The sequence below is a fragment of the Nuphar pumila genome, chromosome 7 (genome assembly GCF_984573655.1).
Source record: "Nuphar pumila chromosome 7, dmNupPumi1.hap1.1, whole genome shotgun sequence".
NCBI lineage: Eukaryota > Viridiplantae > Streptophyta > Magnoliopsida > Nymphaeales > Nymphaeaceae > Nuphar > Nuphar pumila.
Window position 1 is genome coordinate 10,271,356 of NC_143255.1, and position 25,963 is coordinate 10,297,318.

The 25,963-nt window shown below is 36.5% G+C and overlaps 2 protein-coding genes across 4 annotated transcripts; both read right to left on the reverse strand.

Moving 5' to 3' along the window:
- Nucleotides 1-3,581: 3,581 nt before the first annotated feature.
- On the reverse strand, nucleotides 3,582-10,858 carry LOC149831107 (uncharacterized). Of its 3 annotated transcripts, none has more exons than XM_090011977.1 (7): nucleotides 10,595-10,858; nucleotides 8,980-9,082; nucleotides 5,903-7,276; nucleotides 5,369-5,431; nucleotides 4,894-5,114; nucleotides 4,189-4,289; nucleotides 3,582-3,885 (listed from the first exon to the last, which is right to left on the reverse strand). In XM_090011977.1, the coding sequence occupies exons 1-7, from the start codon at nucleotides 10,595-10,597 to the stop codon at nucleotides 3,774-3,776; spliced, it is 1,977 nt and encodes a 658-aa protein (XP_089868103.1). In that variant the 5' UTR covers nucleotides 10,598-10,858; the 3' UTR covers nucleotides 3,582-3,773. The 3 variants fall into 3 exon arrangements, with proteins under 3 accessions (XP_089868103.1, XP_089868102.1, XP_089868104.1); XM_090011976.1 differs by lacking the exon at nucleotides 10,595-10,858 and adding an exon at nucleotides 10,141-10,313; XM_090011978.1 differs by lacking the exons at nucleotides 3,582-3,885; nucleotides 4,189-4,289; nucleotides 10,595-10,858 and adding an exon at nucleotides 10,141-10,329 and having other exon boundaries at nucleotides 4,941-5,146.
- An 8,238-nt stretch (nucleotides 10,859-19,096) lies between these two features.
- LOC149831108 (heavy metal-associated isoprenylated plant protein 26-like) lies at nucleotides 19,097-25,473 on the reverse strand. Its single transcript, XM_090011974.1, has 3 exons — nucleotides 25,396-25,473; nucleotides 23,403-23,478; nucleotides 19,097-19,395 (listed from the first exon to the last, which is right to left on the reverse strand). Exons 1-3 carry the CDS (start codon nucleotides 25,471-25,473, stop codon nucleotides 19,097-19,099), a joined length of 453 nt encoding a protein of 150 aa, XP_089868100.1.
- Nucleotides 25,474-25,963: the final 490 nt, after the last annotated feature.

Below are 25,963 nucleotides of genomic sequence, written 5' to 3' on the forward strand. Positions count from 1 at the left end.
TGTAAAAGGTGAGTCCATATTTATGTTGCATTCTTTATTTGTTGGTTATTTTGATTATTTGTGCTTAGTTGAGGACCTCCATGCCATGGCTTTTGTTTTTTTTTTCTCTTTGTGTTGAATGAATGTGATAAATCATAAATAGTTTAGATGAAAAGAATTATGCTTGATTTCAGAAGTCAGAGCGTGTGAGGTGCTTGTGTGGCTAGTGTAGGTAATTGAGGATGCACTTTAAAAAGGTTAAAGTATACTACCATTTTGAGAATGTGACTGTGTAGAGGTCTATAATGATACCTAAAGATAGTAAGTTTAATGAATTTGTGGTAGTGATGTGTCACAAAACTGGGTACTCCGAAGAGCCAATGGGCTTCTTGTATATCTATTCTAAAGACATAGAAAGTAAAACAAGATTAGCATTTGTTCTAGATGATGATGATGTTGATTCTATGTATTGTGGTGAGTTGTTTACTTAATTTTCTCAATCATGGCAAAATGAGTTGTCGAGACAACGAAGGTCACCCCAGCAAACAAAAAATATTGCTAGTTTTAAAATCAATGTTTAGGAAACAGATTATGAATAAAATGTGCCTGAAGGAGCACAAAATGTACACAAATTAACTAGTGTTTCATATGAACATGGTATTCACCCACAGAATATGGAGTTGTACTAGATAATGAAGAATATCGCACTTGGGGTAGTCCTCATGTGTATGTTCAGCTCTCTCATAATGTTAGTGTTGTAGACATGGATGTAGAGAACATGCATATTTTTCAAGATTTTAGTGATGTAGAGTTGAGAAATGTGCATAATATGCACATTTCAGAGTCAATCATTGTTGTTGACAATCCTTTCAAATGGGAGGAGAATGTGCAATTGTCTCAACCTTTTAGTGGCATAGATCTTAGGTACAATCCTATGTGGGGCATGAAGAACATCTATAGTTCAAATTAGGTTTCAGTTGTAGATGCAAAAAGCATGGGGTGTACTTGTTTAACCATGAGTTGAATTATTGATCTATTAATTTGTGGTTATTCACTATGATGAAAATACTAGTACAGTCCACAAGAAAACGATGAGTTAAACAATATGTTGTATAATATGATTTGGGCATCTTAACCACTACCAAATTATAGTTGTGATTCAGAAGATATGAATGAAAACAATGTTGACTATATAGTCAAGTATGAGGGAGACTCTAAAACAACATGAGATTTAAAAGTCATGGATGATTATGCATTTGTATTGCAAAAAGAAGATAACTCAACACTGATAGTTGAAAAGTCAAGACCATGGTATGTTAAGGTATATAAGCAGTTATTTGGCATGAAACTTGACTCCTAACATTATTTTATGCATTTGTTTGTGTTCATTCTCTTTCACCAACTTCTCCTACAATAAAGAAGAGTTGAAAATCATAGAAACATAAGCATGTAAATTGTTTGAACGGTTGCAAACTGAACAAATCAATAGCCAAAAAGTTTTTTAATGGTTAACAATGCACTTTAATGATAAAGATTTTTCAAAGGCTTAATTATGTAAATCATTGTTATGAAACATATGTAAGTGATCATACTTGCAGTGGTATGTCGAGCAACCTTCGAGCAGAGAACATCTCTTCTATGTCGATCTCAGGTATTATTTACGATAGGTTGCATGATAACGCGGACATAACTTTAAGATAAATCATTAATTATATGAGTCATGAAGAAGGTATAAATGTTACTTACAAATAGGCATGGTGTGAAAGAGAACAGGCAAAAGTGTTATATGGTATATTTGAAGAATCCTTTGCGAAGCTTCCTACCTATTTGGATCACTGGATGAGACTGAACCATGAAACTCTAGAGACCATCGAGAGGGACAAACAAGAAAGATTTACGTACATTTTGTCATCTTTTCATCCATGCATTGATAGTTTTCTACAATGGTCTCCCCCATTCTTATGGTAAATGGAATGTTCGTCAAAAGGAAAATGCATGAGTATTATTGTTGGGCATTGCTATGGATCCATGTGATAAGTTGGTTTTTGTAGCCTTTTCAATGGTAGATAAGGAGTCAAAAGATTCATGATAATGGTTTCAGCTAATATGAAGGAATAACTCTCCATGTGGACTCTTTTCACGAGATTAAAGAGTTGATAGTGATCTCAAATAGGCATCCAGGGTTGTATGTTATTCACATTGTGTAACAAGGTATGTGTCACATTGAATATTGTGTAAAGTACCTAACACATAACATCGGATATTACAAGAGGAACGGCGATCTTCAATGACTTAACTTTTAAAAATTATGTAAAGTATATATGGCATCCAATCGAATCTTTTGATTCTTACTCAAATTTTTGTACCAATCGTGGACACCAAACCAGTAGAACTGATGTATTAATGCTTATATTTCTGCTCCAAGAAACACGCTTCCTTGAACCAAAGTGCTTCTTTTCAATTCTTCTATCATGTTGTATGTTATTCACATTGTGTAACAAGGCATGTATCACATTGAATATTGTGTGAAGTACCTAACATATAACATCGGATATTACAAGAGATATAACAAGAGGAACGACGATCTTCAACCACTTGTTCAGGAGCACCACAAGCTTCTCTAGTGACTCCAACCATGTATTCATCAAGAGTGTCATCATACGCTTGTTCTTATTTGGCTACTTATCTCCTCTCATGTTGTCCCTTCACATTCCCCAACAACACATAAGTACAACTTGTCTCTTCACTTGCTGTCATCTGGAGGCGAACCTCAAGGTTTACATTCATTGAGGATTCAACATTTAAGTGTGGCTTGTAAGATTTAAGTAAGTTATTATCCCTCCCCCTTCCTTGGAACCTTCTCTTACAAGAGTCAATTTCTTTGTGCCTGATCTTAGAATTCTTGGCATTTGTTTAGAGTAGATATATTTTTTTTGTATAGTAGATCAAACACCCAAACTTGAAGCCATTTCGTAGTCAGCCTTTTAATTCACTTTGTCAATTTCAAATAAACATCAGCATATGATAAATCATCCAATAGTTTAGTGATTTTTTATGGAATAGAATACACAACTTACAAATGAAAATTGTGTTTGCAATGCTTATCTTTGAATGTTCACTCATCAAAAACATTAAATGTGAAACATCAAAATAATAACATGACTTCCAGAATCATTAGATGGAGCAGCTAGGGTTTTTGTTGAACTCTTCTTTCTAGCCAATATCTTTCTAGCGGACATCTGAGCCTTTTTCTTACTATTTTTTAACCAATAGGTTGAAACGTGTTATTGAGAAAAAAGCAATGCGGAAAACAATGATTCACATTCTATTTAAACAAAATATGTTCAAAAAAATATGTGGACGATGTGTTTACCAACCAAAAACTCAATGACAATGTGCTATCGAAGTGTTGAAAGAGGAATGAATGCCTCGTAGGAATGCCAGTGGCCCCACCGATAAGAGAAACGATAGGGATTGGGGAAATCAACACATGTCATCGGACTAGGATTGGGACCACAAACCCACACCGCAGCAAAACCCTAAGCAACTGAGAGGTTCATACCTGCAGGATGAAGTACTAAATCAACAAGGTGATCATTTAAAGATGTGGAATACAACCTGTTTATTGCTATCTCCGCATACACTCCCATGTTTATATTCCCTAAATCATCATGAAATGACAGAAGAAAACTTAGATTACAACCCAAACCATCAATCAATAACAGAGATTGGGTTAAGTTAAAAGTTAAACAATGAATAGTAACATATATAACAGACGAAACATGGTGATTGGCTCAGAAGCAATGAATATTCTCAGTTGACATTGCAAAATTGCAAGTTGAGTATATCGAAGCTGCAGCAGCTCTAACGGCGAACTCCCCTTCGAGGTTATCATCTTTCTTGGATCTGTGCTCACAAAAAGAAGTTGGTTAGCCAAAATTATGGGATGCCGGTCAAATTCAATTAAAACAAGAAAAGCTTACCAGAAACTTAGTAAAAGACATGACAGAATAAAGTGTTAAATTTTGCACTTGCTTAACAAAATGCATGAGAAGAGGCATCTCATATAAACAATGTTCGTGTGATAATTAATTATGTCATAACAGTTGCATTTAGCAACAGCTCTACAAAGTTACGAACTCCTCTTCCCCATTGTTAACTTTTTGAGCACTTCAGCATGAATGTAATAATTTAACATCAAAAGGTTACCTGGAGCTATTTTCTGGTAGTTCCACATTTTTCATGCTAATTCCATGCAAGCCACCCTCACAATGCACTTGCATTTCTTTGACCTGTCTCAACCAGCTCTCCTGGATTAAAAGCCACAAAGTTCTATGTTAGGCTTTTCTTTTTCAGTGTAGTATACACATTGTTCATGAAGACAGAAGCTACCATGCTCTGTTTGGGAGATGGCCGTCAGAGGTCACAAGGGTGGAGCTGTTAAATGCATAGCATCAGAATGTGTCTGGAAGCATAGGAAAAAGGGTATTTGAGGGTGTTGGCATCGAAAGTACCACCTCTAACTCCTCAAACCAGATACCACCACAAAGAGGTGGCAATTTGGAAGCACACACCCCACAGCCACTCCCACAGTGCTTCTGACTACCACCAAGGTAAGTCATGCAAGCGTGATGGCAAAGGAGTGACTGAATCTTCCCAAACTGATGAATAGGAAGTATCAATTCCATGGATTTCACTTACCTATGGAATCCACAACTACATTATCAGCATCCAACTCCGAAAGAGAGCCTCTTTCTTTTTAAGAAAATGAGAAAGAAATTAAGAGAAAAAGCATATTATTTTGTATGCTAGAACAGAATAGAAAATAAAAAGGGAGAGATTATAGATATACAGAAAATTCTAGCCACATAAAAATAAATTTACAAAAACAGATTTACTTCATCTCTGACTCACAAGGTAGTTTCCCTCTTGTTGTAGGGCCTTCTCCATTTGATCAAAAAGAGATCTCCACTTCACTAGATGATTTTCAGGTAATCCATTTTGTGTACAACTAGCGCTGGAGGATCGTTTAATGGATGTGTCATTCCCTTGGTTAGGCAAGAGCTCCCTCGACATAATAAAAGGCAATTCAGTTTGTATCATGGTTTGGATTCGCTTCTTACTGCGCCGCAATGCTGAAGCAAGTGACATTGAAGCCAATTGAGTACTGGTTATAAGTAATTCTACGATAAATCAGTGCTTCTGAATTTCATTTGAAAACATCAAGTTAGGTTCCTATGACTATCTGAATTGATTGGTCAATTAGTTCAGCCTGGAACAAGCTGACCAGTTCACTTGTTAGAGAGCTTGGCATGACATGCTTTGAAGTTGATGATTGACTCTTAACACCCTCCTTACGTAAGAACATATTAGAACATGTAAAAGTTACCTGAAAGTCGCCCCCGGATGTCCTGACTAAGGAGTTCCAACCATTGATGGGCTACAGCAGCAGCTGTCGGAATAAATAAATAAACATTAGTCAGGTCTTAATAATCATCTCAATTAACATTTTGATAAGTTCAAAAGACCAAGCTTTCTAATGTTGATATTTTCAAGTGTATGTGTCAATGACTTGATAAAGTCTAAATGTAACAAATCAAAGTGTAGGGAAACAATATGTACCGAAGGATACTCAAGATATGACTGGATAAAACCTAAATATGTATGCACTTAGGTAACCATGAGAGCCCCACTTCAAAATCTTAAGCCAGGTGACCAAAAAGCTAGCTCCATACCAAAACTAAACCTAACTTGAGATCTAAGCAACGGAATTGATCCATAGATCCACAAAATTTATTTATGCAACAGTCGACAGATAACTGAAAAGTTACATAGTTCTCATCCATGGGTTCTCAAAATTTGTTTATGCAACAGTCAACAGATAACTGAAAAAGTTACATAGTTTGCTTGCAATGACAAAAACCTTTTATAGAAAGACCAGTAAGGCTGTTTTGATTTGTAGGAAGCTCCTCATTGGACAGGCAACTTGTGTTCAATACAGTCATTGGCCCCTTTTTCAGCATCGATGAGAGTGCGTCCCCAAATTGTAAGTTGAATTGTGAATCAAGAAAAGCTTTGATTCCATCTCTCTTATCTAATTTCTCTTGTTCGATGACTTTGTTGTGCTCTGACCATGGACAGGTAGAAAGATCAACACTGTGTTTGGTCTGAACCTTTTTCAGTAAGTGTACAGGTACATGATCATCAGAACCAAGCAAGGCAGCTGAACTGCCAGACACACCGTCACAATCAGTATCTAGATCAAGCATTCCTTCAGGGTCCATTTTCTTTTCATTCATTTCTTTCCTTCCTTCCGTCAGTTGATTTAATGCCTTTTTTTTAGTTTGAAAATTATCAAGATTTTCAGATTTTACAAGAGCCTCAATAATGGACTGAACCTGTTTACTGTTTCTGACATGATTAATTATTCCAGGATTCAGTTCCGTGAGCAATCCACTTGGAGCTGCAATCTTTGAAAATCTACTAACCTGTTCCCTCTTTGCAAGTTCGATATTTTTCTTTAGCATGTCAGATTTCAGCTTTTTTGATGGAGCTAGATTTGATATGTGTACCCTTTTATGTAAGGGTGCATGAAGTTGGGATGAAAGAAAACCATTCTGTTTCATTGTCTTCCACACTTTCAAGGAGTCTGTGTCATCTAATGGGCCTGTACAGCTCCCACATTCAGAAGCTTTGCCATCTGTATCTAAACCCTTCTTAATTTTGGCATAGTTCCAAGATCTGCCAGAACCTAGCTGATCTTGATTTCCATTGGAAACCACTTCTTCCTGTGAACTCTCATTGATCTTGTTAACATTGTTTGTCATATCATCCTGAAAAATGATAGGTGGCCACAAAGTCAAATCCACGCTAACACCATTTGAAGATTTAAGGTGTTCAATATTTGCCACCAATTCTTGTTCGGAGTGTGGCTCATTACTGACTTTCTCAGGTGCTGATTCTGCAGAAATAGAAGCTATATAATCTTTACTTGTTTGAACCAAAGGTCTCTCAAGATGACTCAAACTTAGACAAGCTGCAGCTCCCAAAAGTGAGAGAGCATTTCGCCCTGGTGTTATAGACTGCAGTTTCATCTCCCTTCCAACAGCATTGGATGCTACATCCATCATGGGGTCTATAGCATCAGACTCAACTGAATCTCCTTTATTATGGATGACACTACTCGTACTTTGTAAATCTGTTGATAAAAGGTTTGCTTTGTCGCCTTCCTTACTAGAAAAATAACTAGCAGCTTTTCCTTTATTTTCCAGGGACTCATGATTCTGGTGTGTAGTTTCTGCAGTGCCATAGGATAGTTCAAGAAAGAGTAAGTTTCTTAAGTCATCTAAATTTCTGAATTTCAACAAATTACAGCATCAATGACACAATTGCTTAGTAACCAATTAAAACAAGCAGCCTTGGTTGAACCATTAGTAACCCTTGGTTAAGCATGGACCAAAAGCTTAACATCAAATCGACCTATTAATAGTCAAAGATTTATTATCAAGCCTGAGTGACCAGATCTCATGATCTTATGATGAGTCCAGAACCTGGCCCAGCCTCCAATTCCCAAATGTGAAAAATTCTCCATTGCATTTTGACAAAAGACAAAAAGGGGATTTGTGAGCATTTTCATCATTTTCCATATGTTTTACAAGAAGTCATTGGAACTCAAGGACAGAATAGAGCTTATCAATAGTTTAAATGACAGTATCACCCTCTAAGCAATTAAAGGGAATTTTCTCCAATGAGTGACATTCTCATCACTCAACGGCAATAATAATATTGACTGCATCTACATTTCATACATAGTTCACACCTATGTCACATGGATATGGATTCGGGAGCAGGACACAATGAAGGGACATGGCCATAGACACAAATAGATGTATCTGTGTGTGTGTGTGCGTATAAAACAAGAATGCTGAATCACTATAATTAGTGATATCAAAGAATGAAACTAAGTTGGAATTGAAATGTAATGCAATTGATGATAAAGTTTAAACCAAAAAGAACTCAAGTGAATATGACATAAGCAAATAAGATCACAAAAGAAAATAGATAAAGTTAATGTCACAATGTTGACTGTATGTGAAACTGAATTGACTATATCCATTAAGTGTCATATCGTGTCCGCGAAGTGTCCAAGTGTCGTGTCATGTCACCATGGGATACACACGCTAAGTGAAGTGTTCGTAGATACATGCCCTTGTCCATGTCCGATGCAATCAAAGGCATTTGACTGCATCGGACATGGTCAAATGCCTATGACAAGCATATCCTGCATGTAACCATGTTGATTCACGTGTCCACACAAACACACAGCCAAAATGGTGCACCCTTGTGACATAGTATGCCAAAATTTCCATATGCATTTCATTTTTCATTGTTAAGATCCACAATGTGCACTTGTTCTCATAATCAATAGGCTTTTGACAAAACAACTTTGAATGCTAAAATATATTCTTTTATGGTCAAATGTAGAAAGCTCAAACATACAACTTAAAATGCTAAGTTGACATCCAAGTTACTTGGCAAAAGGTACATTAGGTAGTAAACGGACCATAAGGGTCGAGTCCTGCTTTTACGTGCAGGTTGATGCCTATTACATGTGTCTGTCAAAATACTAGTTGACACTTGGTCACATTTGATTGCCTTGAGATATTAGGCAATGAAATACACCCTAAAAGAAACTGATGCAAACAACACACACAATACTAAAAAACACCAAAATAGGAATCTAGTGTAAAGAAAGAAAAAGAAAAACTGACAGACAACCACATATCCAACTAAAACCATGTTATTCTTAGAAAAAAAAGACACCCATATTCAGATCAAAAATAACTTAAAAAGAACAGCAGAATAATTAATGAAAAATAAATCCAACTTTGTGTCGCTCATGATTAATTATTGAAACAAAGTGACATGAAATGGGTAGCTTTTACAAGGAAAACCATAAAATAAAGTGTTGACAGACATGAAAAAATAAGAAGTTCATACTTTTTGAATTGCATAGAGAATCCAAATCTCTCATTTTAATTCTTTTTCTTGCAAAACCTGGTCCATTGGCTAATGACTCAGCATTTTGTTTCTCTGGCATCTCCTGAAGAAACACGTAAAAGTGAAGTCATTAACAGACGGCCATGCAGAAATACATAGAGAAGAGAAACAAAGAGGTTAAAAAAGAGAAAAGTGAAATAAAGCCAACTAAAGATCAGATTTGCTTATCACATAATTGATAGTTTCAGAACTAGATTATTTGATGGAGAAGAGTTGAAAGAATGGTCGTTTAGGTGGACCAATCTAGAATTCAGAAACGGAAAAGCTTAACTGTTTCCTTTCTTGTTTGGAAGAGTAAAGATATGGCCAAAATGGAAAAATGTTAAAACTATGGAACATAATTTCAAAGATAAAAAGTAAAAACTGAATGAAATGGTGCCCGCAGAATCTAGGCCAGTATCAGGTTTCAATAAAGAACCAAGAACAGAGCCAAGTCATATTGAATTAATTAGCAAGCTCGAAAATTGATTTGCAGCAATCATATTCCCTGCATGGTTCACAATGTATTGTTTTCTTTTCCTTTTTCGCTCGAGTTGTTACCAAAGCCTGATCTATGTGGACATTTCTCATCATCAGCAGCCTGATGTATCTGGACGTTTCTCATCATCAGCATTCCCCATTTCGCAGTGCTTTCTTTAATGTTTCATCTGAAATTTGATTCTTTTTGTCTCCAAATCTGAAGGCATTTTGATACCAAAACTATGCAAACCACGAAGAAAACAGAGAGGAAGAATAAGAGGGCAAAAAATATGTATACTTAGGCATCAGGCTTACATCCACGAGCGAAGGAGGAGAGAAAATCCACTAACAAATGTAAAGGATACAATGACAATACAAGAACTCTCGAAGCCCCAAAACACCCAATACATCAAACGCTCTCACTCTGTCTCAAATTCCCATTGTACAGTCTTAAAAATATTTGTCGAATCGTGTAGTTTACCGAAGTGCATCATGAATTCAAGAGACCCATAACAACACGAGGAATTCGAAAAAATGTCATGATTTTCTTTTTTCTCAAAGAAACTAGCTTTCGATAGTTTTTTCCGATATGGATCTATGAATCAACATCAATGCTTCATTTCCCCCAAGAATTTGACTTACCAATCTTAGTCCTGACATACCAGGCACAACAAAATTGTGTCCAAACCGACAACGTATCTGTCTCTTATTTCCCACTTTCCATGAGATTTTCACCAGTCAGTCATCTACGGAAAAAAAGAGAAAACATAGAGATAAAGAAAGATGGAGAGACTCAAATATCCTCGAATCAATTAGACATGAAATCAAAGAGAAAAGGAAGGAGCCATCTTTTTCCGTAATCTTTTTTCACGAAGATAAAACAAAATGCCAACCCCCCACCCGAGACATGGGAATAAAAACGGAAACCCAAAAAGCCCAACTTCATTCCTATTCCGTAGATCACGAAACTTCTCCACCATTTCTACTCAAGCATTTCTACCGACACAAAATTCACCCAAAATGAAACGAAAACACCCAAAAACCTCCGCCAGTGCTATTGAGGGAGAGAAAATCAGAGAGAGAGAGAGTTTTATACCATTTCTTCTACGCAGGCCAATCGTCTCGATCGATCAAGATCTACGAAGAGAGAGAGAGAGTTTTGTACCAGCCCTTCTGCGCATGCCCAATGGTCTCGATCGGTCAATATCTAAGAGAGAGAGAGAGAGAGAGAGAGAGGATAATGGGCAGGAGGAAAGACCGAAAGGGTGCTTCGGTTGCTGCCGTTCAAATTTCAAAAATATGAACTTAAACAAGCGAGTAGCGACGAGATCCAAGACGAGTAAAGGCCGTCCTGTTATTTTTCAAAAAACAAGGATTTTGAATTGGTTTTGTCCAACCTCAAGGGGTTTGGCGCAGTGGTGGGTCCTTCCCCATTAGGCGGGTGACCAGGGTTCCATTCTATTGAGCGTCAGTCTCTTGCATTGATGAGGGACAAGGATAAGCTCTTGCTCAACCCAAGCATTGTAAATAGGTTTACCTAGCGCGACTAGGTCTTTGATCCTGAAGGTAATTTTCCCCTCTTTCATTGGAAAAAATTGGTTAGGTCTCGAAAGTTTGTTTGAAAGGAAGAAAGTAACAAGGAAAGTAGTAGGAAAAGTGAATCTTGGTGACTCCCCTTGGGCAAGGGGTGGGACTGCAACCGTCCTAGCTAGTGTGCCTTCCTTGAATCCCGAGGATGGTTTTCCCATTCTTCATGAAAAAAAAAATTTGGTTTGGTCCCAAATGCATGTTTGGAAGCAAGGAAGTAGTAAGGAAAGCCGTAGGAAGAACGAAAGCGAAAAAAATCATAATTTTATCATCCATTTAAACGAGAAATTTTTTTGAAAGGAAAGTTTTTTAAGAACTTATATTTTTTATAGGCATGTTTGGAAGTTAGAAAGGGTTTGGTGCAGTGGAGGGGGCCTTGGCCACTGTGTGGGTCCCATTCCATGTGCATTAGTCCCATTCCTTAATGAGGAAAAGGGATAAGCCCTTCCTCAGCATAAGCTTTGACGACTCCCTAGAAGCAAGGGGTGTGTTACGGGTTTACACTGTGGGGATTGCGATCACCTTAGCTAGTGTGACTAGGTGTTTGATCTCGAGGGTGATTTTTCGCATGTTTGAAAGCAAGAAAGTAGTAGGAAAAGTGAAAGTCAAGAAGAAAAAATTCATAATTTGGACACTTATATTTTGTCATCCATCCTAAACGAGAGACAAAATTTAAAAGGAAAGTTTTTCAGAACACTTATATTTTTTTTTATGAGCATGTTTGGAAGACCCAAAGGATTTAGCGCAGTGGAGGGAGCCTTGGCCACTAGGCAGGTGGTCAAGGTTCCATTTGCATGAGAGTGAGTTCTTTGCATTAACGAGGACAAGGGATATGCCCTTTGCTCAATCAAAGCTTGCGACTCTTTAGAGCAAAGGATGACTGTCGGGACTGCGACTGTATGGATGGCAGGCTTAGCTAGTGCGACTAGGTTTATGATCCATCCTTCATGGAAAAAAATTTGGTTTGGTCCCCAACATATGTTTCAAAGCAAGAAAGTAGCAAGGAAAATAGTAGGAAAAGTGAGTCAAAGGGAAATTTTTATAATTTTTATCATCTGTCCAACACGAGAGAAAATTTGGAAGGAAAGTTTTCCTAAGAACTTATGTTTTTAATGGGCAAGTTTGAAAGTGAGAAAATAGTAGGAAAAGTGAAAGTAGGAAATAAAAATTGTAAGTTTTTCAACACTTTCAGACGAGAGAATTTTTTTTAAAAGAAAGTTTTAATAAAAAGTGTGATTTTTTTATATAAAAATTTCCTCAACCTGAGGGATGGAAGAATTTTTTCAATCAATTTTTTTTTGCATTATAGCAATCATTCATCCACAACACCTCATTCTATGAGCTGCCACAAGAAGAGTTTCCTCCCACCAACTACCATTTTCGGCTCTTACTCTCACTCATTTTCTTACATTTTTTCACTTCATTTTTCTCATGCTACACAAACAAGCAAAAAAAATTCAGTTGAAAAAGTTATCATATGAAAACTTCTCATAGGCAAAAAATGTTTTCCCATGAGAATTTTTCTTGCTTCCAAACATGCCCTGTAGGAAAAATTCTTCCATATAAGGGAATGACAAATTTTGTTATCAAAAGTTTTTTTTTTGTGTTAGGGCAACCGCTCACCCTCAAAGTATTTCATTTCATTGGCTGTCACTCCAATGCTTTCCTCCATCCACACAGCACCCAAGTGGCTTCTTACATCTTTCTAGCCTGTTTTTTTCGTGCCACACAAACAAGTGAAAAGTTTTCATATCAAAATATCTCGTAGGTGAAATTTTCTTTTCCTATGAAATTTTTTCTTGCTTATAAATGTGTGGCATTGTGAATATACATACAAATTCTTAATGTAGAATCTGAAATGGTATTCTGATTGGATTCATATTTAACCCTTTGGATAATTTTTAGATTCAGATCAACATTTTAAATTGGATTTGTATTCGAATTCTTATTTGTTTGCATATTTTACATGTAAAAACCTTTTTTTGGTTCTCTTTAACTAATACAGTATTACCCAACATATTTCAGCTCCGCATTCAACTATAGATCTTTGGATCTGATTCAGATTGGGATCTATTGTACAAAATTCAGATCTGAATTTGGATCAGGCATGATCCAGTCCATATCCATTCTGTTCACAGCCCTAATTAGATGACATATAAAGTGGGATTTTTTTTTTACTAAGGAGGGACCTCATTGTTGCCCAACTACATATATATTCAGGCTTTATGCAAATGAGTATAATTGAACACTTTCTATTTGTTTTTAACTACCAACATCTAGAAAACATGATCTTCATAAGGTTGCTTGAACTTGTCAGCTAACTAAGATGACTGCTAAGATCTAAGTAAGTAATGGTTGCATCTCGGACTACCCACTTTCAGGTATATTTTTCTTTTTGGAAGGCACCACAAAATCGATACGATATCATTTTTTTAAAATGTAAAAAATAGCTTTAAATCAATTTTTAATATTATTTTAATGGTTTAAACATGTGTCAGGTAATATTTTTAATTAAGTTTTGTTCAGAACGATACACTTGAGTATCGGTATAGACCGATATAACGATTCACATATCCGATTCCGATACTGACAACATTGGTGCCCCTTTCCTTTTTCAATTATTACATGAACCGCCAGAGAGAGATAAGTTCCACGTACGGTACTCAGCCGCCCGTCCGACGACTCTCTTTCCTCCTTCCTATATTTTCTTGCATAGGAAGAAGGCCATGACGGTTCAGAGAAGAAGACGCTCGTCGCGAAATCCCAACATGAAGAAGCGCAGTGAGGGACTAAAGAAGAAGGCCTTCGAGCTCTCAACGCTCGTCGGCATCGACGTCTGCGCGATCGTCCTGGGAGGTCCGGCAGGCTCACCGGCGGCAACAACATGGCCGGAGGATAGGTCGGACGTTCTCCGCATCATCGACCGCTTCGAGAGCATGCCGAGGGAGGGGAGAGACAAGCGCAAGCAGGAGCTCTCCCCGGCTTTCCTCTCCGAGAAGATACGGAACCTCCAGCAGAAGCTGCAGCAGGTGAGGCGGGAGAACGCAGAGATCGCTTCCCTCCTCTCCCGCAACTCGCTCGACGACACAAACGTCGGCTCCCTCCTCGATTCGGTGTCTGCATTGGACGCAAAGATTTGGGTGGCGAAGGAGAGAATTCAGGACGCCAAGGAGAACGAATTCTGGGAATTGGCAAAGGCCCAACTTGAGGGTGAGAAGGACGTCACCACCCATGACCATGATCACCTCTTTCAATTGGTTCAGTCAGAAGAGAAGCACCCACAACAAGTCCAACACGTTCTTCCTCTGATCCCCTCAGAGTGGGGCTCGCCCGCTCTTCACCACAGTATCCCTCCTCCGAACACCTCACAGTGGGGCCTTCCCATTGAGGAGGGGACTCTTCTTCGTACTATCTCTTCTCCAACTCCCTCGGAGTGGGGATTCCCCCAATGAGGAGGCTCCTCTTGACTGATTGCTGGAATTCAAATCTGGGGTTAATCAAGACGAGATGGCCTTCTTCATCACGCAGTTTGGAGAGCCAACCACGGTTTGGAGCTGTTGATTTTGCTGTGGTGCATGTTTCTCAACATACTTGATTTTTGGGCAACTTTTGGCGATTTTTTGGGAGTCTTTTTATTGAAAAAGATAATGGAATTAAAAAAAAAAAACATGTACAGAAGATGACAAAGAAAACATGTTTTGATCCGTGAATTAATTGATTGATAAAGCAGATTGTGCCCATTGATCATAGGATATATTTAAGTTTGTAAGAAACTTGAAATATATTTTTTTAGGATGTTAGAATCTTGAAATATTTGAGTCTTTGCTTTGGGCTTACTTTTGATGCAATTAGCGTCACGTGAGACTGGTTTGATCAGCCCTGGCTGGTCGAAAACACACACACACACACACATTATATATATATATATATATATATATATATATATATATATATATATATATATATAGGAGGAACAGGTATTCTTGAATAAAATACTGTTTGCTTATAACAAAATCCCATATATATTACTTCAAAGACACACTTTAGGTTTCCTTGAATAACCTAATTTATAAATATAATCTCACATAAGGCAAATAACTGATCAAGAGAGCTATGGATCTTGGAACAATTAGGATAACCTAGAATCCATGAGAACCCTAAATTTGCATATTGATTCTCGTTGAATCTGGATCATCGAATTTGGATTAGGCTCCTTTTACCCAATTGTGTCATAATAGATGGTTCCAAATAAAATCATAGTTTAGATAGAACTTGTATGCGCTATATATGTCCATATTTTATTTGAAAATGAATTCATCTTTCTACTTAAATACATTATAAAAGAAAAAAAAATATTGGCTACCCTCGAGCCTACCGTACCCTCCAGTAGAAACAGCCCATACCATCAATTTTTTTAATTTTTTTTTTAGTGAATCAATCACTACAGATATATAGTTTGTTTAGTCAAACACATGTCTTAGATGGTCTGATTGCATTGTATAAGCAGATCTTTTATGAATTCAAAGTTCAATGGTTCTCAATGTGTAAAAATCTCACGATTTTGAAATTCATTTTTTTATGTTGAAGCTAGTTGATCAAAAGTGCATTACTAATTACTAAATCGACCATGCTGAATGCATCTATGGCATCAAAATGATGAAATAAAACTCGCACCTATGAGTTTTAAGTAGAGAGTACGGTACTCTAGAGTGTAGCCAGTATTTTCCCTTGTAACAGATATGTTGGATACAAGTCGAGCCTAACCAATTGAACATACTCACTTGTGAGCCAACCAAATCTTGCTAAATACACTTGGCCCAATTAAGACAAGTGAGACAACTATTTGGTTAAGCTTGTACAAATTTTAACCAACACAATTAACCTACATGGGTGCATCAGTTGGGGTGTTAATGACCTCATCTAGGTGCATCTAGGTACTGGTCTATTTAACCTCAGACAGACCTAAAGTCGATGTAACTGTCCTGCAAATAGTTGGGCCTATATGGCAAATATTTAAAAAACCAAACCAAAGCAAACTCATACCATTATTATTTGTGAGCAGAGTTTACATGTAAAAGTTGATGTCTCGCATCAAAGTCCAATATAAGATCAAAATAATTTAAAGACAAGTTTAAATTGGTTTTCTCACTAGTCAATTTCAGACAACCACATGGAAACAGGAATCTAGAGAAGCTTGAAGAGATGCTGCTACATGTTGATCTCACTATTCAATTTCAGAGAAACGGTAACCACCATGGTCACATACCTGCTTTGGAAGATGCTTTTGAAGTTTCCTTATTAATGAACCTTGTTGCCTTGATTGGAAGGTTGCAGTCTGCTGAAGAGAGAAGGGAGTTCAAACCTCCCATAATGCACCAAGAACCCGAAGCCCTAGAGCCCAGACTACTAAGCTCAGACCAAATTTGGTTATTTTGATGACTTGTAACCTGCCCATATACAATGGTGAGCAAAAATTGGTGTTGCAGTTGATTAGTGATCAAACGGAGAGTGATGGAATGATTTCCAATATCCATAACTTTGCCTAGCTAGTCCAGGTTTCAGCATATTAGGATACCCCTGGAGGCTCCAAAAAAAAAAAACTGTTTGAAATGGAAACTGCAATCCCTCCGTATGGAGTTAATCAGGGGCATGTCGATCATTTGTAATTTTGTGTCAACAATGGCAAGAACATCCAAGCTTTGTTTTCTTTTTTTTTTGCCAACATTCCTTGGAATTGAGTTGGCGAATACTTTCATTTCGACTTGGATAAAGTTTTCCTAAACAGGATTCAAAACCAAAACCCAAACAGAATTTTGAGACAGATAGATTTCAAAGCTCTCACTTGAATTTGGAGATTTGTGGGCTTCTACTTAAGATTTAGCTTGCCAAGCCCCAACCCGAGATTGCATGAGGCATGTCAAGCTGAATCTAAGGCAAATATATTACCTTTTCTAAAAACAACTAAACAAAAGCAATTACAGCATCATCCCTCAAATATTAAGGCCTTGTTTGTTTCTTGCAACTTAACTTGCATGAAAAAGTGTTGCCCTGGCAATCCTCATGTAATCCTTTCATACTATGAATAAAACAAACATCAAATCATCATGGTGGGCACAAGTGGGACTCATTTTTTTACCACCTACCAGTTTTAATGTGTAAATTCATTCATACCTTCCTCCCATAAAAGCTTTGATATGAAAAGTTTTTGCATAGAGTATGTTTGGAAGAAAGAAAAATGTGGGAAAAGTGATGCAAAAAAAAAATCGTACTAATATTTTTACCCTTTCAAATGAGAGCTTTTTTGCTGAGAGAGATTTTCTAAAAAATACACTTTTTGCTAAGGAATGTTTCTTACCAAGAGAAAATTTATGTTTACACTCTTGACCACCCATCTCACCACATTTCATCACCACGACCCACTTCCTCTCTCTCATTTTTTTACATTTTCTCACTTTGTTTTTTCTCATGTTACACAAACAAGGGAAAAACTTTCTTTTGGAGAACATTTCATATCAAAAAACTCTCATAGGCAAAACTTTCCTTTCCTTTGAGAGTTTTTCTCTTTTCCAAACGCGCCCCATAAACTAAGCTGACATGAATTTTTAAAAATTTGAGCCCATTCTCATGTAAAGCCTTTGTTTTACAGGAGAATGAAACAAGTAAGGCCCAAGTCTCTAAGAAAGCCAAAAAAAAAGAAAATATGACTAGACAGAAACAACATGCCAATAACTCATTTCTAACCCAAGAAAAAACCCTCTCTTTTACGCTTGACTTACTTCAAACTGTCCCTGCCATAATGTCAAAGCTTGGAGTACTTCCCAATGGGCAAGGGAAACTCAGAGATTAATTTACCAACACAAGGCATGATAATATGCAGTCAGTGATGGGGGGCCTTTCCCTTGGCCTAGCAAAAAAGAAAAGTAGGCTTTCAACTGGTAGGACTTTTCTTCTACTATGCAAACACCAGCTAAATCCAAGCAATCGAAGAACCCACTTTCATTTGAGCATCTATAGCATTCTATTCTCAATCGTGAGTGAGAACGAAACAAAAAAGAGCTCATTCTGGTCATGATCAAATCCAGGCAGATTAGCATGGTTGCAGACAAGCTAAACTCTAGCCCGAGAAAGGACAAATCGGTTTCACTCATCCCCTATGTCATCCCTATCTTCATACCCCTCCTTGAGATTGCATTGATGCAAGTTGTTTTGATCAAATCAGACTCCATAGAGGTGATCTACATCATTCATTTAGCCAAGATTGATATTTAAATCACTTAAATCCGACTTGTCTGCATGTTTTTTTGATAATTAAAAAATCAACAATTGACAAAACACAAAACTTTGTAATTTAAAAAATAATTTCATAAAAAAAAATGATTCAAAGGTAAATTCTTATTAAATCGACCATTGCTTAATCTATCTATAAGGTCAGATTTGATCCAAAACAACTTGCATCATAAGATATTTAAGAGGGGTATGAAGATGGGGATGAGTAAAACCGAACCCAAGAAAAGAGGGCAAGCTTTGAGGGTAAATTAGTAAACATAGCCTCAAAACTCATCTTAGGTTCATTGAAACCCAAGTTAAATTGACGGAAGCATGAGTTTCATTAACGAAGCATAATTTTAAACGTGTTTTTAATAATTTCAAAAATTTATGCGTCATTTTGTATTGGTAATACTTTTATTTGTATTGCTAATATTTTTTTTTTGTATTGCTAATCATTTAAGTATAGCCAACTGAAGAAAACCAAAAAAAAAAAAGAAAAAAAAATACATTGCGTAATATACAAACAGGCACTCTAAAAAAAAATACAAACAAGCAGAATAGACAAACTTTACTCACACGAGAGGGGATCAGGTGCCATCACATGGCACACTTTGAAGTGTGCCGCTGTACATGATGCCCTCCATCTTTGTCTCAGTCTGTCAGTTGTTGGGCCCAAAGGCAGATGAAGGGCAGCCAGGTGCAAAGGGTACACTCAAACTGTGCCATGTGATCCTAGCTCCAATCACACGATGGTACACGCACTAGCGTTGTCATCACTAAAGGCGTTGGTGAGTCTCTCCTCCGTCGAGCTGGCGCGGCCAAGGTTCCCGTCCATCCCGTTCCGAACGTAGCCGGGCGGGGCCTTCTTATCGTACGCACCGGGTGCGTATGGGTGCTGGACCAACCCGTACGGCACATAGGGCCATAACTCAGACTTCTTCCCAGTCTTCCTCCTCACCCTCCCCAACACTTTCTTGGGCTCCACGTACCCAACCACAGTCAACTTCTGTTGCTTTAGGCTAACATCTATGGAGGTCACACCTGCATCCAATTAAATCAATTAATGTCATAAATCTCGTTTTCAGTTTTTTCTTTTTTGGCAAGAACAATTATCGACAGATTTAAAAATTAACAAAATATATTAAAAAATCTTGATGTATAACATGTAAAGGTATACACTAAAAATAGGTAACATATTTGAATTCTTTGCATTACATTGGATTTTTTTTTGTTTTCATATTTAATAAATTCTTCTTTTGTTGCATTTTAAACTATCCACCAAGAAAAAAATAGTTTTTCTTTCTTCTTTTTTCGATTGATAGCCGAAGAAAAGACTGCCAATTTTCATGTCGTCGGCAAGTGCTATTATTTACTAAGTTCTATTTTTAAACAACCTCGGTTTAAAACCCTAAGGCCCTATATATAAAAGGGTGTCAACCCGGACCCGACCCCTACCAAACCCTATAGGGTCCCGGTATGGTGATACATAAGAAAACCTGATTAAGACCTGGGTCCGGACTTGAAGGTTCAATTAATACATGGACCCGAGTATAGTTTGTGAAATTTTATACCCGACCCGAGTTTCAATCAAGTTTTTATTGGGTCCGGGTATGGTTTGTTATATGGTGGGTCTGACTAGAATCAGGTCCGAACCCGATACCATAAAATCGAAGACAGGTCTGGTTTCACCTGAGTCCGAACCAAACCCGACCGGTTGACACCCCTACATGTACGGAAGACATAAGAAAAAACCAGGTTTTGTCACAATACAAAAACAAGATTTTGCCAAAAACCTGATTTATCAAGTGTTTGAGGAAAAAAACTCCCTCATCAATCTTACATTGGATGGCCTCCAGTTGGTAAAACATTAGAGGTTCCCCAAGACCACTTGGAAGTACACCTAGCTTAGACCTTGCGGCAAGGGACGCCACCTGTGGGGTTCAAACTTGTGACCTCATGTCAACTTTGTGACAATCTCAGCTCGTCCTTACCAGATGAGTAAAGCGCTTGTGAGCCTTATCTTGTGTTTTTTGTTTATATGAAATTAAAGGTTTTTATTTAATTGGCATTAATGCCATATTAATGAGAGAGGAATGGACCCCAATGAGTCCGATCCAAAATAAAGTTTTTTTTTTATTTTTTGTTGTTTTATATTTGACTTGATCCTACTCCTCCATGTATTTAGTTAGCTGTTATATTTTTTTTGAAAGGCGAGTTGGGGTTAGGCAGACCCCAACCAGTTATACAACTATACCATTGGGTTTTGAACCTGTAAAGTCCCAACACAAGGTGACTTACAATATTGTTCCTACCAGACAAGCGGAGCCCCCACTGATTAGTTAGCTGTTACATATCCATCCTGTTTGCGTCACTATTATTCTCTCAAATACCTCCCCATCATACAGGTGCATTTGACTTTCAAGATAATATAATATGTTTATATCGTATGACACTTTCTATTTGAAAAAAGTTTCCTTTCACTGTTAATGATTTAACATGACCTATTCAAAATTAAATTATGGTGCTAACCAGACTTTTGAAGACTTTTTTCGTGCTTTTGGATCATCCAATTCCAGTACAGAGGTAGGTTTTTATAAGTTTTAAAAAATCACCGGTCTAAGATTTTTCTAAATATTCAAAGCTTAAAGAATCATGTTTTGCATCAACAAACATGAAGCAAGTGTCGTTTTCTAGTAAATCTATCATTGTCAACACATCTGTATTGTTATACATGGGAAAAACCATTTGAAAGCCCGGTTAGCACGTCCACTAATCAGCGGCTACCACCCAAGGTTGTTAAATGCGATGAGGCGAAGTGAGGCGTTGAGCCTACACTTCGCCTCCGAGGCGTACGCCTCAGGTACGCCTCTCACAACATGAGATGATTTCAATATTTTTAATATATGTTTATTTTTACACTTCGTTTTTTTTTTCCTCGTAGGGTATGGGCCGATAAAATATTGAAGCGTACGCCTACCTGATTTCAATATTTTTAATATATGTTTATTTTTTACACGGTACCTGATTTCAATATTTACCTTAGGTGCATCACTGCAACACCTCAGTACCTTCAGCGTGTGCTTCGCCTCTGAAGCATAGCGTACGCCTCTCACAACACTGCTACCACCTTTTATATATATATATATATATATAGAGAGAGAGAGAGAGAGAGACCAATGGAATGATTGTGACCGCCCATCACAGGGAGTAATGGAAGGCCACTATCCAAAAAAACAAAAAAAAGATTCTAAAACACATTGTTTGTGTGTTTTAGCGCCTCTAGCGTGCTTTAAAGCATCACTAAACATTTTTTTAACAAAAGATGTGCACTTCCCTTTGGGCTCGAATAGTGATGCTTTAAAGAGTCACTAAAGGTCCCAGCTGAACTTTGACCTTTAGCGGAGCTTTAAAAGCGCCGCGAAAACTTAAAACTCACAAAACAGCATTTTTGCGATTTTTTTATCCATTCTCAAAGATGAGTTTTTTAATCCATTCTTAAAGATGCATTCAGCTCAATCCGATTATTAAGAAATGTGCTTGGATTGAATCGTTTTGAATGTAAAAGCATGATGTCAAAAGTAGGCTTATGCAACACTATCGAAAAATAAAAATTACTTTTTGACTAAATAATGTCTTGATCCACCAAAAAAATGATCACAGTTTCTACTTGAAGGAACCGTAGAGTAATGTGTTCTTTAGCCCTTTCAAAATTCATAGTTTTAACTATTTTTTTCATGTCTAACGGTGATCTATAGGTTTTGTTTAGTGAAAACATGCTTTTAGATCGCCTGAATCTGAACATGTTTTTCTGGTGATCCAAAATCAATGACTACGCAGGTATCATCTTTTTCCAACTCATAAAAATATGTTTTTCGGTTGAAAAAACATGATTCAAGAGTCGATTCCCAATAAACCTATGGGTGCAGAACAGGGAGAACGAGAAATGAGCCTAATATTTTTCAGTTTTTTCAATCTCTTTGTATATACTGGTACAAAGCAACTGTCAATCACACGTGTGTTCAGGACACATCCGATCAACTATTAAAAGCAATGTTGTCATAATCGGACCTGTTTGGGTGTGTACTAAGGAATATCGTGGATCCCAAGATATTCCTCCTGCCGAATTTGTGCCAACATGGCACTCATTCGGAACCCCGAACACGCGGCCCCGTGTTCCCGGGGGAACATACAACCTTCTCAGCAGTTTTTCATAAAAAAGTATCAGCTGTATTGTATTCGGACGTGTATCATTTGGTATTGGTTTATTTAAAAGTAAATACATATAATTTTTATAAAAATAAAAATATTAAAAATCAGAAAAAATAAAGATGTGTGGATTTAATAGTTGCCTCTCCAGCCACCTTGTACCGGATTGTTATTAGCAAGGTCAGATTAAAATGATGATAGTCTCGCATAAGCACATAAATAGTTGCCGGTCGGACAAAACTTAATCAACAATGATGTTAATGGATCAGGTTCAGGTTGGATACCAAACCAAATCTGAATGCCTAATGGAATTCAGACCTTGTTTGGATGACACCAAAAGCAAGTTGGGTGCCAAATCCAGTTTTTAATCATCCCTCTCACTTGTAAGGTAAACCCAAAACCAAGGTTTAATAACTTGCCGAGTGAACCCAGTGACTGAGTTCGAACTCAGTCACTGGGTCAAACCAATGAATGATCCTAAAATCAACATAACTCAGCCGAGTTTTAGCATGATTTGGCTGATGATCGGCTCACTCATGACTCAACCAAGTCATATATATTGTATATAATTATATTTATTATATAAAATATAATATAAAAAGTATGCATATTATACATAAAAAGATGGTTATACATTAAACATATTATAAAAATAACATATAATGCATATTATATACAATATAATATAAAATATACATAATATATACATATTTTATATAACATATGAAGTTAACCATTTTCCTAAAATTATCCCTCCCTTTTAGCCAAAAATGACACAAGAGTGCATTTGATCTAACATTTGTAACTGTAAAGACGATTTTTAAAATAAAAAAGGCTACTACCTTTCATGCCTTCTACAGACTTCTTCACCTGCCTTTCGCATCCTTCACAGTCCATCCTCACTTTCATCTCCACAGTCTGATGAAACATCCAATCATTATCAAACGGAATGTACAAAAGGAGAGTTCAAGTATATATATATATATATATATATATATATATATATATATATATATATATATAGAGAGAGAGAGAGAGAGAGAGAGAGTCACTAGAATATGAGAACTAATGTGTGAACCTTAATTATTTTTTATGATTTTTTTATTCTTTTCTCTTGAATCTTGATTTTATCCACATGCTTTGTTTTATAAGAATAAGCTCTTGAATCATCTGATTTTGATGCATAAATGAAATTATTTTAAAGTTTTAAAATCAATGACTCATATTCTTCATAAATATTCAAGCATTCAAAAATCATATTTCTCCATAAAAAATACACAATAAAATGGTTGATTCCTAGCAAATTCATCATACCAAGTACATCCACATGGTTGAATTTAGAAAAAAAGTATTAGAAATGCCCATATTTTCAGTTCTCATATTTTGGTTTTCATATATATATATATATATATATATATATATATATATATATATATATATATATATATATATATATATATATATGAGGTGATAATTGTCTATCACTTTTCTAGCTCAAATGATTTTTTCATGTTTTCTTATAATCTGACCATACAGATGTGTTCTACGTGCTTGATTTTATAGGAATCAACTCTTGGATCATCTGATTCTGACACGTAGATATGTTTTTATAAGGTTTAAAAATCAATGGTATAAAATTGTTATGAACATTCAAGGCTTGAAAATTCATATTTTTTTATATAAAAAAATATGATTCAAATGTTAGTTTGTAGCCAATTAATCATGCTGAACACATCTGTAAGGTTAGATTTGCCAAAAACAACATGAAAATGACCATTTACTTGTGATATTCCAAAAAAATGACAAGCAACTATATATATATATATATATGAGTTAATATTTGGTGTTATTGAAGGTACAAAATTATATGAAATAATTGAGTTGAAAATCATAGGTTTTAAAATTCTTTTGTAGATTAAATCTTATGGATGTGGTCAACAAGTTTTGTTTTGTGAAAAATGAGTTTTAAATCATATAATTACAATACATAAGCAAGTTTTTTAAAGACTTTAAAAATTAACAGTCCACAATGTACTAAAATTTCACAAGTCAAAAAATCATATTTTTGGATTGAACTAACACGATCTAAGGTTTGATCCTTAGAAAACAAACCATCCTGAACATATCAATGTGATCAGATTGAGTAGATAAAGCTTGAAACCATAATTTACACCTCAATAGTTTCATATAATTCCGTGCCTTGAAGGCACCAATATTAACCTATATATTGACGAAAACACACTAAATAAAACATGTTAAATAGTTTTTTAAGGTCTTTTGTTTTATCTTAAAACATTGATGTATAAAAGTGAACGTGCTTTGATTTTAGAAGGATCATCTCTTTGGGCATCCCATCTTCATACATAGGCAAATTTTTATAAGGTTTGAAAAATCAACCTACCCAAATTTAGGTAAATTTTCAAAACTTGAAATATCTTATTTTTTATCAAGAAAAAATGATCTCAAAGTGTATCTTTTTTCATCAAAAAAACATGATTCAAGTGTTATTCTTGATCGAAAAAACATGATCCCAAGTGTATCTTTTTCATCAAAAAACATGATCCGATTGTTGATTCCTAATAAATTATGACATCAGAATTATGAAAAAAAAAACTATGGAAAAACTCAAAAACCCTATTTAGCATGTTGACTTCGAACAGACATGTTCGAGGTTTAAGGACTCCCTCCCCCTTAGCCAGGAGGACTTCAATGGCTGGGGCCCTATCAATACAATTATCAAATAAAACCATTAAAAAGAAACAACTGGTAGGTAAAAAGTTTGCTGGTACAGCACCCGGGCAACCTGAAAGAAGTGGACATTCGAGTACTACTCACCACTAATTGTTTGCGTTTCCTGTGCCTTGTACTTCTTCCCAGCCTCAACCAGTCAGAGAAATAGTCCAGAACACCCATTTTTCGGATAAAGGACAGAGAAGAAGAGACAAATATAGGAACACAAATTAATCAAAAGGAATGACTGGTCCCTAGGTAACATAACAGAGTAAGGATATATATATATATATATATATATATATATATATAGAGAGAGAGAGAGAGAGAGGGAGATATTATCCTGTAAGACAATCAAGAGACGTATTTTCTTTTGGATTGCCTGGTCACTATGACACGTACTCTTCTCAGTGCCACGTGGCTGCGATATCTGTTTACACATCAGCATAGCCCAAGGATTCTTCTAGTGATAGCGGCTGCTAGATGGCCACGTGTAAGCACAAGAAAGCCTAGTCGGTGGTACTGAACTTTCTAGTGAGGCACAAAAGGTCGCCCCTGCTTCGGCAAGCGTGATGTTGTCAGTATCGGTGCCTATCGGCCGATACGTATCGTATAGGCAGCAGAAAATCGATACGCTTCACTCTTAAATTGTCTGTTTTTTAATAAATGCAAA

Coding starts and splice junctions, on each gene's coding strand:
- LOC149831107 (XM_090011976.1), bottom strand. Junction 7,277..8,979: donor TTCTCTATGCAATTCAAAAA/GTATGAACTTCT, acceptor ATGGCACTGCAG/AAACTACACACCAGAATCAT. Junction 4,290..4,893: donor AACAAGAGGGAAACTACCTT/GTGAGTCAGAGA, acceptor CTTTTAATCCAG/GAGAGCTGGTTGAGACAGGT.
- LOC149831108 (XM_090011974.1), bottom strand. CDS start 25,473: ATGGGTGTTCTGGACTATTTCTCTGACTGGTTGAGGCTGGGAAGAAGT. Junction 23,479..25,395: donor GGAAACGCAAACAATTAGTG/GTGAGTAGTACT, acceptor ATGTTTCATCAG/ACTGTGGAGATGAAAGTGAG. Junction 19,396..23,402: donor GTCTGTAGAAGGCATGAAAG/GTAGTAGCCTTT, acceptor AATTGGATGCAG/GTGTGACCTCCATAGATGTT.